The sequence below is a fragment of the Macrotis lagotis genome, chromosome 1 (assembly GCF_037893015.1).
Source record: "Macrotis lagotis isolate mMagLag1 chromosome 1, bilby.v1.9.chrom.fasta, whole genome shotgun sequence".
Lineage (NCBI taxonomy): Eukaryota > Metazoa > Chordata > Mammalia > Peramelemorphia > Peramelidae > Macrotis > Macrotis lagotis.
The window spans coordinates 423,733,618-423,748,062 of record NC_133658.1 but is presented as its reverse complement, the minus strand read 5'-3'; the positions used below and the strand labels follow the sequence as shown (position 1 = coordinate 423,748,062).

Genomic DNA, 14,445 nt, shown 5'->3' with positions numbered 1-14,445 from the left:
AGAGTCACTTGCCCTGCACTTGGCCTCAGTTAAGGCCTGAACTCCAGCCATGCCTCAGTTTCTCACTAATTGTGTGACCTGAGATAGAGTCTTTAATCTCTCTTAGCCTCAGTTTCTTTGGCTTCATTATTAACCTAGAAACCACAGGGATGTGAAATTTGAAAGAGAATAATATATGTAAAAGTACTTTTCAAAATTGAAACTAACATGTTAACTATTATTATTATCTATTATGGGAATAATAATAATAATAACTTTTGTTATTGTACCATCTAGGCTGCTAGGTGACCCAGTGGAATAAAAATACTACATTTGGAGTCAGGGTGACCTGAGTTCAAATCCCATTTCAGGTACCTAATAGCTATATGACCCTGGACAGTTGCAGCATCTAGTACCTTCGTTTCTTCTTCTATAAAATGAAGTTAACAATAGCACTTAACCTCTCAGGGTTCTTGTAAAGATTAAATAAGATAATATGCAGTGCTTTACAATTCTTAAAGTGCTAAATGCTAGCTATTTTTATCATTTTTTACTATGAAGAAAGTTCTATGTAAAAACTTAAAGCACTTTGTAAACTAGAATACTTTTATTACAATAATTATCATAATTTCAGGTGTCTCCCAAATCTGTATTTATAGCTTTCATGATAACAGGATTTCTTGATTAAAATCTCAATAGAAACAAATAACTTAAGCTAAAAAACTCAATGCACATCAGTTTAAGTTTTATAATTCAAAGAAATTTAATAATCAGATGGCCATAGAAAAATCTTTATTTTTACCAAGTAATAATTGATAACAAATTATACAATTTCATTTCATAATTCTATGTGTTGAATTTAACATTAGGCATATAATACAGACAAAATCTTGACATTCATTTGGAACAAACCTTGTTACAACAAATAGTTTTGCTGCAAAAGTTTCTTAATAGTTCTTAATCTTGGATCTGTGAACTTTATTTTTTCATTATTTTGATAACTTTATTTTAAAATAATTTTCCTTTGTGATCCTATATATTTACCTTTATTCATTAAGACACATTATTCATAGAAGGCTTCCATAGGTTTCACCAGTCAGCAAAGAGCTTCAGAATACCAAAAAAAGGGTTGAAAATTCTGATTAAGAACAAAATGAGGGGCGGCTAGGTGGTGTAGTGGATAAAGCACTGGCCCTGGAGTCGGGAGTACCTGGGTTCAAATCCGGTCTCAAGACACTTAATAATTACCTGGCTGTGTGGCCTTGGACAAGCCACTTAACCCCATTGCCTAGCAAAAAAAAAAAAAGAACAAAATGATTTCCAGGATCCAGTTTAACTTTTTTTTTTAAATAATATCAACTGTGGTCAAGGCCTTGTGCTAGACTTTGGTCCTCATCCAGTTAAATTCAAGTCTCTTTTTATATATCCAAAGAATTTAGAAAGACTTAGGAAATCTGTCATAATATATAATAATGATGTTTGGATTTTTTTCATCTTCAAATGTACTGACCTAATAAGGAATATTGTAATAATATGAATGAATACATATTTTAAAGCTGGTATATGTGTTGATAGACAATTAATGAGAATCTATGAAGTCGTCAGAAGTCTCTCATTTGCCAGTGACCTCTGTTTTGACCTCAGTGCTCAGCATAACATGAAGTGATGAAGTATAAGAACCTATTTGTCTTCCTTTGACATTGTAATGGAATATCTGGCTTGTTCCCTCCTTGCCTAAAGATGACCATTTCCTTTCATCTGTGGGTAGGCAGAAATCATTAGTCTATTCAAATGAGTTCAGGCTAAGTAGAATGACATTGTATTATTTATTTGAAGTTTGATTCCATTTTGCATTTTACTTAGTGTGGAATCTTAGTATTTAGAGCTAAGCAGGACCTTAGATATCATCTAGTTCTGGTGCTTCTTTTTATAGATGAGGGAACTGAGGCTCATAGTCAGCAACTGACTAAAGTTGCAAAGGCAGTAAGCGCTGGAGTTGAACAAGGTCATCTGACTATAAATCCATTGTGCTCTCTGTAATTAACCATTGTGAATTTTAAAGTAACACATTTTTCTCATCTTCATTTGCTCCCAAGGTAATTAAAAATAAATTACTTCAAAGTTTTCAAGGCTATCTGCTGATTTTGTTAAATTTTTAATTAAGAGTACTGGAAAACATGTTTCTTCGATGGAAAAAAGTGCAGAAATAGCATGGCATATTAGATAGATTGCTGAACTTGGAGACATGGATTCAAATCCTGATAATTACTGCCTGTGAGATCATGAAGAAGTTACTTCATATCTCTGTTTCCTCATGGGTAAAATTAAGATAATATCTCTAGAAGCCACTTTATAAACTTGTGAGCTCAAATGTGATCAAGTAGGTAATGCATTTTGCAAACTTTAAGAGTTCTGTACAAATGTCAATTATTAACATAATCATAATACTAGCATTTTATATATGATTCTCTCACTTATCTAGTACTTAACAGTTTTCTAAATCCTTCTCACCACAACCTCATGAAGTAGGTCAAACGATGTTAATATCTTCATCATGCCCATGGGGAAATTGAGGTTCAGAAAATTTAAGGGACAGAACTAGAATTCCAACCAAAGTCAACAACTTTCTAGTTAAAAGTTTTTCTTCATGTACTTCAAGTTGTTTTCCCAGTAGTGGTGATAATCCCATAGCAATTTTCTTGTTCCTCCTAGACATATTTGAAAAATGCCTGGCTGAGGTTAAGGATTTAGTGTTAGTCTTTGATTTTGGAAAAGAATGAAGGTAGCCAATCTCTGTGGAGAAGAAGGCCTGGGTGCAAATAGCCCATTGACATTTTTGGAGGAACTTGGAGATAGAATAGAAGTAAATATATTATTATGCATTTAAAATGTAGTTGACAAATTAAGATATTTACTAGGTTGAATGAATCGATGTTATGTTATCCCTTTACATATATGACAAAGATTACTTACTCCAGAAAGACTGTTAGTCATTTCAGTAATGTCCTTAGTAGATCTTGTTTTCTCCCCCTTCATTATTTCTTTGATCCTGGGCTGAAATAGACATTCATAGTTGAGTCAGACTCTTGTTATACCAGTAACTGGTTATTTGCCTACCAGTTCTATATGGTGAAGCCAGAGTATTAAAATGAGGGGAAGAATGTAAAATCTTATGATCCAATTTGATTTCTACATATTTGTATTATATAACATTGCATTGTCTTCTGGTTATTTTTCCTGTGAAGTAGCTATTATCTGTAAAACTTTAGGTTGTGCCTTTTCTTGTCTTATTGCTTGTCAAATGTAGTATATATCCATCCTGGGTGTTTATGAGGATCATTTCAATTCAGGAAACATTTATAAAATGCCCATTAAGTACATGACCATTGTGTTAAGTTCCTAGGGCTTGGTTGAATTGGGTTTAATAGAGGCAGAAGGGGACACAAAGACGAATAAAATATACTCCCATTAAAAAACATAAATTTTAAAGTGGGTGGGATGCATAGATTCAGATATTTTCTTGATAAATTTTGAATCTTTTATTTCACTTCTGCACTTCAAAAGATAAGTATATTAAGACTTGTATAAACAAAGTGTTTTGAAAGATGTGTTTATGACTTGAAAAAAATGTAAAAAGTCCACATTCTTAATCTGAATTTCTCTTGATACTTGATAAAAGTAAACACCAATGAAATTTCTCATGGACCATCAATAAATTATTTTTATCTTTTCTCCCCCCACCCCATAAAAAAATAATTATTCAGAACACTTCTGAGTAGAATTTGTCCTTATTTCATATGTAGGATGAGGAGATTTAATTGTCACATATTCTTCACTTTGGGAAAATCTATCTGATACTAATAAAAGTTTGTTGACAATAAAAGTTCTTCATTTCAAATTCTAAATAAGGACAGCTGTGGGACATTCTGCTTTGAAAGGGATACTGTCCTCATAATTATGAAAGAAGCTTGAGTATATTTCTTGATATGAAAAGACTAGGCACATTTTGGTCTTTTGGAAATAATATGCCTACAGCAGTTGTGTTGAATGCCTCCTCCTGTGAAATATATTTAGGTGTAATTTAGATATTCACTCACTTGTGATTTGTATTTAAATTTCTTATGAAACATCAAATTTTCATTGACTAAGGTTTCCATGGGCTATTTTCTTGATTGTTTTTGTTGGGGAATTACTTATTTTGAGGGTAAAGGAGCTGATTTTGTCAAATCAACCCATCAGAATTTGTTTCATGCAAATTTAAAATTGGAAGCCTTTTGGGACTTCTTTGCAGTTAGCTTTGACTTTGAAGTAATAGCAACTTTAGCACGTTTTGCCCTAGGTAATTTGATAATAGGAGGGAATTGTCAAAGTGAGATATATATATATATATATATATATATATATATATATATATATATATTTCTAAAAAGTGACTTATGAAAGTCTTAATTGATCATAGTGTCTTTAGAATTAGAAATAAATAATGTAAGTAATGTTGTATGCGAAGATATCAGTGACCTTGTTTTTAAATAGAAGTGAAAATTAAGACTTATGCCTCATTTTCCTCACCTAAAACTTTAAATTACCAATACCACTACAGAGAGTATAGAAATGTCATGGTCAGATGAGCATGTCTGGTGAGAAAGCCAAGGGAAAATGGCATGTTTGGAAAAGATATTTTCTAAGGTATAGTAATTATTGAAATTAATATTTGAACTGTTTTCCCCATTAACAGATTATCCTTTCTTTCTATTTGTTATAGAAGAGTTAAAAGAACATTTGATAGGAGAACATGCAATTGATCGAATCTTCACTTTGGGCAACTCTGAATTTCCTGTTAGCTGGGACAATGAAATCAAACTCTGGACATTTCTTGAAGCCAGAGCATCCCTCCTTTTAAAAACATATAAAACAACTATTGAGGTAATTCTGATTGGTAATTGTGTATTGGCTTGCACTTTGCCATGTTACTGCTAGATTATAAGCCCCTTGAGGGCAGGGGGACCATTTGTTATTTTTCTTGGCATGTCTCCCAGTGCCCAGCTGTGATGCACTACAGATAGATGCCTAATAAACGGTGGTGGTGATTGTTGAAACTTGATTAACAACTGGGAATGATTTCTCCCTCCTCACATTGTTTTTTTTGAACTTTAGACTAGAAATGGTAATCATATAACCTGTGAGGTTGACATGACCTACAATACTCTTGAGTGTGACCTGGACTAGATTAAAATGGAATTGAGAAATATTTTACAAAATAAATTAAAATACAATAAAATAGTATTTATATATATAGTTTTCTGAGTCAGTATACATTCCTTTTGTGTGGTTTAGTAGCCACCATTTCTATTTGAGTTTCACATCAGAGTTTTAGACCTCTCTTTTACACTGATAATATCTCATCTACTCTATTTGAGTGTAACTTTCTTGAGGACCAGATCTATTTTTTATGTCAATACTGTACTAATGTAAATTTCTATAGCTTCTTACCTGAGTCCTTAATCAATACTGTCAGTTTTATTTCTTTTAAAGTTTTGATACAAAAGTTGTATTGACATTGTTGACTAAAAAACAAATGTAGAAATTATTTTTATTGATCTTCTCATTTCTTATTGAAATGTCATTCTGAATAGAAGTTCTTATTTATGCTTGAATTGTTTACCTCTAAGCTGCTAACTTAAAGTTTGAGAGGCAATAACAAGAATGATGCACAAGGGGTAAGCTAGGTGGTGCAGTGGATAGAGCACCAGCCCTGGAGTCATGAGGATCTGAGTTCAAATGTGGCCTCAGACCCTTAATAATTACCTAGCTGTGTGGCCTTGGGCAAGCCACTTAACCCCATTGCCTTGCAAAAAAAAACTAAAAAAAAAAGAAGACTATGATGCACAAGGAGTCAGAGACCTGGATTTATTTCCCAACTCTACCACTTAACTTAAATGAGCATGTGGCTTTGGGCAAATCCCTTAATTTCTTTGAGCCTCAATTTTCTCTTCTGTAACGTGCTATAGCTATATCATATAAGGTTATTGTGATCAACAAATAATATATCTTTGTATAGCACTATATAAATATATGATGTTATACTTTCTGCCCATACAAGCTTATGCCATCACATCCTTTTTACTAAATAATTATTTTAAAATCATTTAAGTTCTCTGTTGAATGTACTGGTACACTATTTCAGTTAGATAGCTTTTAATGAATTTGATTATTCTTTCCTCCCTCCATCCCCACTCCAGGAAGATAAATCATTCTTGGCGACCCATGATCTTACCTTTCATGCAACAATGGCCATCAAACTGCGCTTAGGAGAAAAAGAAATTTTGGAAAAAGCCGTAAAGAGTGCAGCTGCCAATCAAGAGTACTATTGTAAACAAATGGAGGAAGGTACCCCACTTCCAAAATATGAAGAGAGCAATATTGCCTTGTTAGAGAACACTGTGGCAGACTCTAGACTCCCGATTGTCCTCAGAAACCTGGAGGATGAGGCTGAGGTGCAGGAGGACTTAAAAATTGAAGAAGCTATTACTGATAGAGAAGTCACAGAAAATGGATTTGTAAATAGTGAAAACTCTATACCTAATGGGACCAAATCTGAGATTGAAAATCTAAATCAAGAAGAAAATACAAGAGAGACTGAAGATGCCAAAGAATCTTCTCCTGACAGTACCAATGAGGTTAAGCAATAGTCATGAAATAAATCTTGACTTTATTGTGAAATTAAATTTAGCAAAAATTTATGAACAATACATTTACATTGGTGTGTTTCCTTGTTAACATTTTTCTTTCTGCAGAGAGGAAAGTATGTTTTTGCTGCTTTATATAAAATGATTTTCTTTTTTTAAGTTATTTTTAAGAAATCTGACTTTCCTTTTCAAATAAGATTGCCATCTTACTTTTAGACAAAAATTCTCAGAAGAATGGAGTGGGGGTAATAGCAATAGGAGATACTTTTGGAAGATTTTACAACCCCTTGTAGGACAAAAGTATTTTCTTCCTGAGGAAGAATTAAACCCTTATATCAGTTGTATTTTTATTGGTCTATCTGTCAACAAAATTAAAAGTCTGCTTTGCCTTCTGCCAAGGAAATAGAATGAACTGAATATTCAGTATGAAAAATAGAGGTGCAGCATAGTGAAAATCTGTATACAAAGATCAGAAACTTTGAAGAGTGGGCAATTTTTTTTTGTTTATTTTATAGAGAGAAAGTAGTATGGGGAAAAGTTCCTGAGGGGTCAAGGGGAAAATGTGGTAAGGTGGCAAACTTATTTTTAATAGTTTTAAATATTAATGGTAATCTGAATTACATATTCTTAGTGATTTCGTAAGATTTGTTTATTTTTTGTGTTTTGTTTACTATATTGTGTCCTTCCTCCTTGAATCAAAGTAGGGTACTAAACTATACCATTTACCTAATTTCAAAAGCTGACTTTTTAAAGTGGTACATTTGATTTACAGTGTTGTTAATGGCAACTTCAGAAACATAGTCCAATGCAGTTTTACAGAATGTTGTTCCAAGTGAGGATGCGCTCCCCGCCCCCCCCAGCTTATTCAGGTTTTCACGGACAAGCTAGAGGTTTTCAAAGCTACACTTTTGACTACAAACCATTATTAAAAGGAAAATGTGATTAACATTTTTGTCTCTTCCTTCTTTGGGGGATGGGGAGAAGTCCTTTTGCTGCACTATTTCCATATGACCCTAACTAGAAAGTGTTGTAAAATAAGTAGAATGAGCATTAAAGAAAGCATTTGTCTTGAAATTGAACTATGAAGTAGATAATTCAACTATTTTATTCTGATTTTATATGTGTAAGAGGGCTCACAAGGGGGAAGACCCTTAATTGGGTCCTGGAAACTAACTGCTTTCTTGATAATTTGTTAGTCATTTTCAGGTGTCTGACTCTTCCTGATCCCCATTTGGATTTTTTTTTTGGCAGAGAAACTGGAGTAGTTTGCCATTTCTTTCATTTTACAGATGAGGAACTGAGGCACACAGGTTGTGACTTGACCAGGATTACACCACTATTGTCTGACACCTGATCTTCTTGATTCAAGGCCCAGTGCTCCATCCACTGTGCTACTTTGCTGCCCCTTGTTGAAAATTAGCTGACTTTTATCAGAAGATTCAACCTCCTTTGTGATGAATAAAAGGGAATCATCTTCCTATTCTGATCTCAAGCCAGTTTCCTTAGATTTTGACACCATAATACAGTAGAGTAAACCTGCTTCCTGCAGAGTGGATAGAAATTTCTTCCCCTTCTCTTCCCACTAAAAGTGATGGTGATTTGTAGAAGCATATGATGAACTGGAAAGGGGAGTTCTTAGAATTCCAGTTCCTGTCTGCTTTGTTGTTGTTTCCTTTTCTGAGCCTGAGTCATATACTAGATTTCCTAAGAATGGAGTTTCCATACCAAGACTTGGCAACACATGGGATATGGGGTCCCAGCAGACTTGGCAACACATGAGATATGGGGTTCCAGCAGGCTGAGAGAAGAGTTCATAAGAGTGAACTTAGTTCATTTGGGGGATTATATTGTAAACAGGCTTGAGTTTGAGAGGTCCTGAGTGTTTGAGCACTGGATGAGCTTATGGAAGGTTGACTCAAAATACTTCTTGGAGAAGAAAGAGGAGTCAAAATAGCACTCAAGATGGGAAAACTCCCTACCCAGTGTGGGAGGACAGCAAGTGTAGATGAACCTCGGCAGCCCCACACAGTAGCCATGAGTCATGTGCATCAGGACTCTGCCTTTTGTGGATTTGTAGTGTTTGTGTAGCAGTATCTCAAGTGGCTTTATCTTTAAGTGGAAGTCCAGAAGACAGTTTGAGAGTGTGATATTGTGTGTGTGTGTGTGTGTGTGTGAGAGAGAGAGAGAGAGAGAGAGAGGTGCATGCTCCTGGAATTCCTTTTTTTTTTCTTATCTAATTTCTGTAGCTCATGAAATTAGATTATTCCCTGCCTGGTACATATATTGTACAATGATTGTCCATTTAGGAACTGGGGATCTACTTTTAATGGGAAACTTAGTTTGTGAACTACACTTTGATCAGACATGCCTAGAGTAAAACTCTGGGACTGTGGCATCTAGCCAAGAAGAAAAAGAAGCAAGGCAAAGTCAGAGCACTAGCTTTGCAGCCAAGGAATTTAGAATTCAAATCCTGCTTAAGACTTAGCCTTTCTGAGCCTTGGTTTCCTCCTCTGTAAAATGAGTGTTGGACATGATGGTCTTGAAGGTCCCTCTATCCTCTAAATTCTGTTTGGATCAAGGGCTCCCAGGAATGGACCTGGTCTATGTGAGCTTAGTGTACTTGAGTGGCAGGGAGGATGGATAAGGCCCTGGGAAAACTATCAAGAAAAAAAAACTTGTTTTAGAGAGAAGTAATTTGCCCAAAGGCACAGTAAGTAGCAGAGCCAACCTGAATATGCCATCAGGCCTCTTCTCTTTATAGAATGCAGTCTTTTCTCCATACCATGTAACACCAGAAAGATGATTGGATAACTGTCTGTAGGCAATGACTTATACAGCTAGGGCTGACATTATTGTCACCTCTCATGGCAACCAGGGTAGCTAGGATATTTTGCTGAAAATACTCAGTTTTTTAAAAGCCTGATTGCATTCCCAAGGGTCATGCTACTTTTGCTCTTTCTACTTTGGCTCATTAGCACCAAGGAATAGTTTATTTGTGACTAATTTGCCTGTAGGTTCTTCTTTCTTTAGCATAAGTTTTCAAATCTATTATTTTAAATTTGACCAGGTAAAAAGCTGCCTCAATAGTGATTGAAAGAATTGGGAATGTTTAACCTGAAGAAAGGAAACCTTAGGGGAGGGACTTGGGAACTGTCCTAAAGTATTTGAAATGCTGTGATATAGAAGGGTTAGACTTGTTCAGTTTGGCCCCAGAGAGCAAAATTAAGAGTGACCAGTGGAAGTTGCCAAGGCACAGATTAAATCTTGATGTAAGGAAAAATTTACTAATAGAAATAACCAAAAGGGGAATGACCTGCTTCAAGGGATATAAGTTCTTCCTAGGGGTGCTAAAGTAAAAGTTGGAAGATCTCATCTGAGTTGTGAAATGTATAATTTTGGGGGTTTGGGTTGACTTTTTTTTCTCCCTACTTAATAGTATTTTATTTTGGTGATTGACTTCTAATTGAAATTGTAATTCTGTGGTTATAGACACAATTTGGAAAATATTTGACTCAGATATCAAATGCCATTATCAAACAGAGGACTTTTTTCAAATTACAATATCTGTGGAGAGAGAGAGTATTTTAGTGGATTAAGAAACTGGCCTCTGAGGGAAGGCAATATTTGTGTGTCTTGGTGGTTGTTCAGTTGTTTTTCAGTTATGTCCAACTCTTCATGACTCCATTTGCCATTTTCTTGGCAGATATTAGAGTAGTTTGCCATTTCTTCCTCTAGCTGATTTTATGGATAAGAAACTGAGGCAAAGAGGGTTAACTGACATATTCAGGGTCACACAGCTAAGACTGGATTTTAACTCAGGAAAGTGAATATTCCTTACTCCATGCTCTCCACTCTTAGCTACTGAGCCAGTAAACTGCCCTTAGGTGACTTAAATATCTTAAAGCAACTCCTTAAGACAGGAAGAAAAGAATAATTGCTACCTGCATGAGTAGAAAAAGACTCTCCAGATGTTCCTTATACCAGTCAAGTCAAAGGTTCATTATAAAAATGAAAAAAGAAAAAACTTCCCATAACTGTCAGAAAAATATATTCCCTCAGTAGGATGAAATTGTTATTAGGACTGGTAGATTTGGTTCTCATTCTGATTGCCAAAATCTGTGTCAACCTAAAGCATCGAACATCTTTGCACTTCAGCTATCTATAAAATAAGGGATGTTGTATTTCTTTCAGCTCTGACATTGGAGGAGAATTTTGTAATTCTATATTTTTTGCATTAACTAAATTTCAGTTTTGTAGGGCATTTTTATTGAGATCTTAGGGAGTAAAAAGGATTATGTTTTCAGTTAATCAAATGTAGTATATTTGTGCAAATAAGAATGAAATATCCTAACTTGGAATTGTGTTGTAGAATTGCCCTAAAATGACTCTTTAAAGTTGGTGAAGTCATAACACATATTAGTCATCCTCTCTATCCTATTACATTTCAGTAGATATAACATCACTTGCACAAACACTTTAAGCTACAGTTTAAGGGTTTGAAAGTGATTAAATTGGCATTGAAGAACTCTCTTTGCCATCTGTCATGAAATAGTCCTTTCTCTCAAATCATTTTAAAGTTTACTTTCTTAATGCTATGGATAAGAGGTTATTTGGGCTAGTCAATGGGAAAATGCCAGATTTTGCTTCTGTTTAGTTAACTGTTTAGTATTTGTGTAAATAGTTAGCATTAGATTTCACCAGATTAGAAAAAGTACCAAAAGTTCTTCATGCTGTCTGGCAATTGATGGATGATTTCCCCTAAAGGATCACTGAAAGTTTTTTTTGTTTTTTTTTTTACTGAAGCATTGCAGGGAAGAAAAGAGGTACATTATATTTGATAGGGTTCCCATTGTAGAATTACAGGATTTTATGAAATTAAACTTTTTTAAAAGCAAAATTTCTCTGAACCATTGCATATGACATTTTCTGGATAAGGTGTACATGTTAAGTGGGGTATGAGGGAGATGTTCACAGCCCAAATGTTTCACTGATTGATGAATCACTGGATTCTTTAGTTCTTCAAAGATCTGTGAATTTATCATTGTAGGTATCCCCTTCACTGACACAGATGGCAATCCCTCTATGACTATATATTTGGGTGTTGCTATGAACAAAATTTTATCAACTTCTGGTAAACCTGTTTGTGAACCTCTCTGAAACTTAGTTATACATATTTTTTATGATTAAATTCAGTTTTAATTTATTTTCATTCTCACTCACCTTCCCCTTCTCCCTCTTTGAGAAAATAAGAAAAATAAAACCCATAACAAACATGTATAGTCAAGAAAAATTCCTGTATTGGGTATGTCCAAAATTCATGTATGTATATGTATACATACATAGAGTCAAACAAAACAGATTTCCAGCATTTACCACATCCAATGCAGGTATATATAGATATAGATATATATAGCTAGATAGATACACACACACATACATACATGCATAATATTTCTCAATCTGCATTATGAGTTCATTACCTGTAGGTGAGTAGCATGTTGAGTCCTGAAATTGTGGTTGGACATTGTGCTGATCAAAGTTCCTGAGTCAAAGTTGTTTTGTCTTTAAAATATTATTGTTATTGTGTGAATTATTCTCTTAATTCTGCTTGCTTCACTTTGTATCAGTTCAGACAAGTATTACCAGGTTTCTCTAAAACCATCCCTTTCATTATTTCTCAGCACTGTAATATTCTGTCACTTTCCTATAACATAACTTGTTCAGTCATTCCCCAGATGATAAGCATTCCCCAGTTTCTAATTAACTTAGCTATGCTTTTCTTCTAATGACAGATATGTCATCTGTCATCAGGCTCATAGAGGAGAAATAGCTTCTTGTAATTTATAGTGAGAACCAAGTTCTTTGGATCATGGATTTTCACATTTTTATCTTGGTTATTTAATGTAGATTTCAGGTAAGTAAATTTTGGTGTCTAATTACTGAATTAAAAGGCCACATTATTATGTTAATCATTTGATATCATTTCTGGAAAAATTACATGAGTAATTTTAATAAATCATACTTTAAATGCATAACTGATTGTATAGGAAGAAAAGAAATGGATATTTATTAAACTCTTTTTTGGGCCAGATACTGATAAGCACTCTACAACTATGTCTCATTAACTGAGACAAAGATTAGATGACTTACTCTGGGGCTACACAGTTAAGAAATGTTTGAGGCTGGATTTGAACTTGGGTTTTTCTGATTCCAAGTCCAGTTCTCTATCTTCTGCATCATTTTGGTTGTCATAAAGGAACTTCAGTAAAAAAAGGAAACCGATAGTTAAGCTAGAAACAGATTAAAGACCTGTCTTTAAATATCTGATAATGATGCTCCCTCTCCCCACCTCAATTTTTTTGTTAAAGTAATTTTTTTGATGTCATTTGTTTTTTACATCAGTCTTTTTACTTTCCCCCTCCTTTGCCACACTCATCCATGAGTATGCACACAAGACACACAAGACATATAAACATCTTCAGATATTTGAAAAACTGGCATCTAAAGGGGATAGACTTCCTTTGTTTAATTACCAAGTGTCAAACTAAAATGATTAGATAGAAGTTACAAAAAGGCCTGTTTCAGCTCCTTACCATGGAAGGACTGTTTGATAATTAAAACTGAGCAACAGTACAATGCTGTGTCCAGTAGGGTAACTGGGTCACTGAAAGTGTTAAAAGCAAAGACTAGGAGATAGCTATTTATCAGGTTTGTTTTACAGAGGATTCCTGCAGTAAATGAAATATTGGTCTTTAACCTCTAAGGCCCCTTACCAGCTCAGATTCTTTGCTTTAATGATGTAATGAAAATAAAGGTATCCCTCATGTTAGACAAAAGGTACGTTCCTTAAAAGATGTATGTAAATAAAATCATTTTAAATCAACTCAAGAAAGCTTTTTTCTTTCATTATCTTTTGTTTATACATCAACTACATTGCACACCTCTCCCAGGGAACCATTTTTGAAATAATAAAAAATAACATACAAAATAGTTCAGTAAAACTAGTCAATACATTAAAAAAGTCTTATGCTTATGTGTTCAACATTCCGTTGTCTTACATCCACATAATACCCTGCCTCTCCAAAGGAGAAAGGAGGGAAATTCCTTCTCATATCTAACCCCTTTATGTATATCTTTTCTTTGAGGCCAAGTTTGATAGTTATAATTTCATAGTATTTCATAATTTCATATTCTTTCCAAGTCATAATATATAATATTATATATAATATAATATATAATAATATAATAGTCACTGTATATTTTTATGGGTCCATTAACCTAATTTTGCATTAGTTGTGTAAGTTTTCCCATGGTTTCTTTGTATTCATCATATTTGAAATTTTATAGCACATACTGATGTATCATGTACCATCAATTTAACTTTTCTTCAGTTCATTGACACTTTGTTTTTTTAGTTCTTTGTTATTATAAAAAGTATTGCTGTAAATATTTTGACATATACATACATCATGCATACATACATAATCCATTGTGCCTTTGGCCCCCTTATGATATAAGCCTAGCAGTAGAATCTTGATCAAAGGGTATGGGTATTGTATTTTTTGCATAATTTCAAATAGCTCTCCTGAATGGTTGGATTGATTCATAGGAGAACTCTCTATTTTCAATCGAAAGAACTAACATTAAGTACCTTCTATGGACCAGGTGCTGTGCTAGATACATGAAGACAAAAATGCCAGTCCTTAAATTCAAGGATACAACATATGCACATAAAGAAAATTGGCAATTCCATGAAAGTTGAGATTAGGAGAGAATGCAT

At 34.1% G+C, this 14,445-nt stretch overlaps 1 protein-coding gene across 3 annotated transcripts in view; it reads left to right on the top strand.

Moving 5' to 3' along the window:
- SETD3 (SET domain containing 3, actin N3(tau)-histidine methyltransferase) overlaps window positions 1–13,738 on the top strand; it is a 140,809-nt gene extending 127,071 nt beyond the window's left edge. For 2 of the 3 annotated variants that reach the window (XM_074213050.1, XM_074213049.1), the window contains exons 13-14: window positions 4,742–4,902; window positions 6,219–13,738. In XM_074213050.1, coding sequence (XP_074069151.1) covers window positions 4,742–4,902; window positions 6,219–6,668 — 611 coding nt within the window. In that variant the 3' untranslated portion in view covers window positions 6,669–13,738. The remainder of the gene's footprint in view (window positions 1–4,741; window positions 4,903–6,218) is intronic. The other variant, XM_074213051.1, reaches the window with a different exon arrangement.
- The last annotated feature ends 707 nt before the right edge of the window (window positions 13,739–14,445 follow it).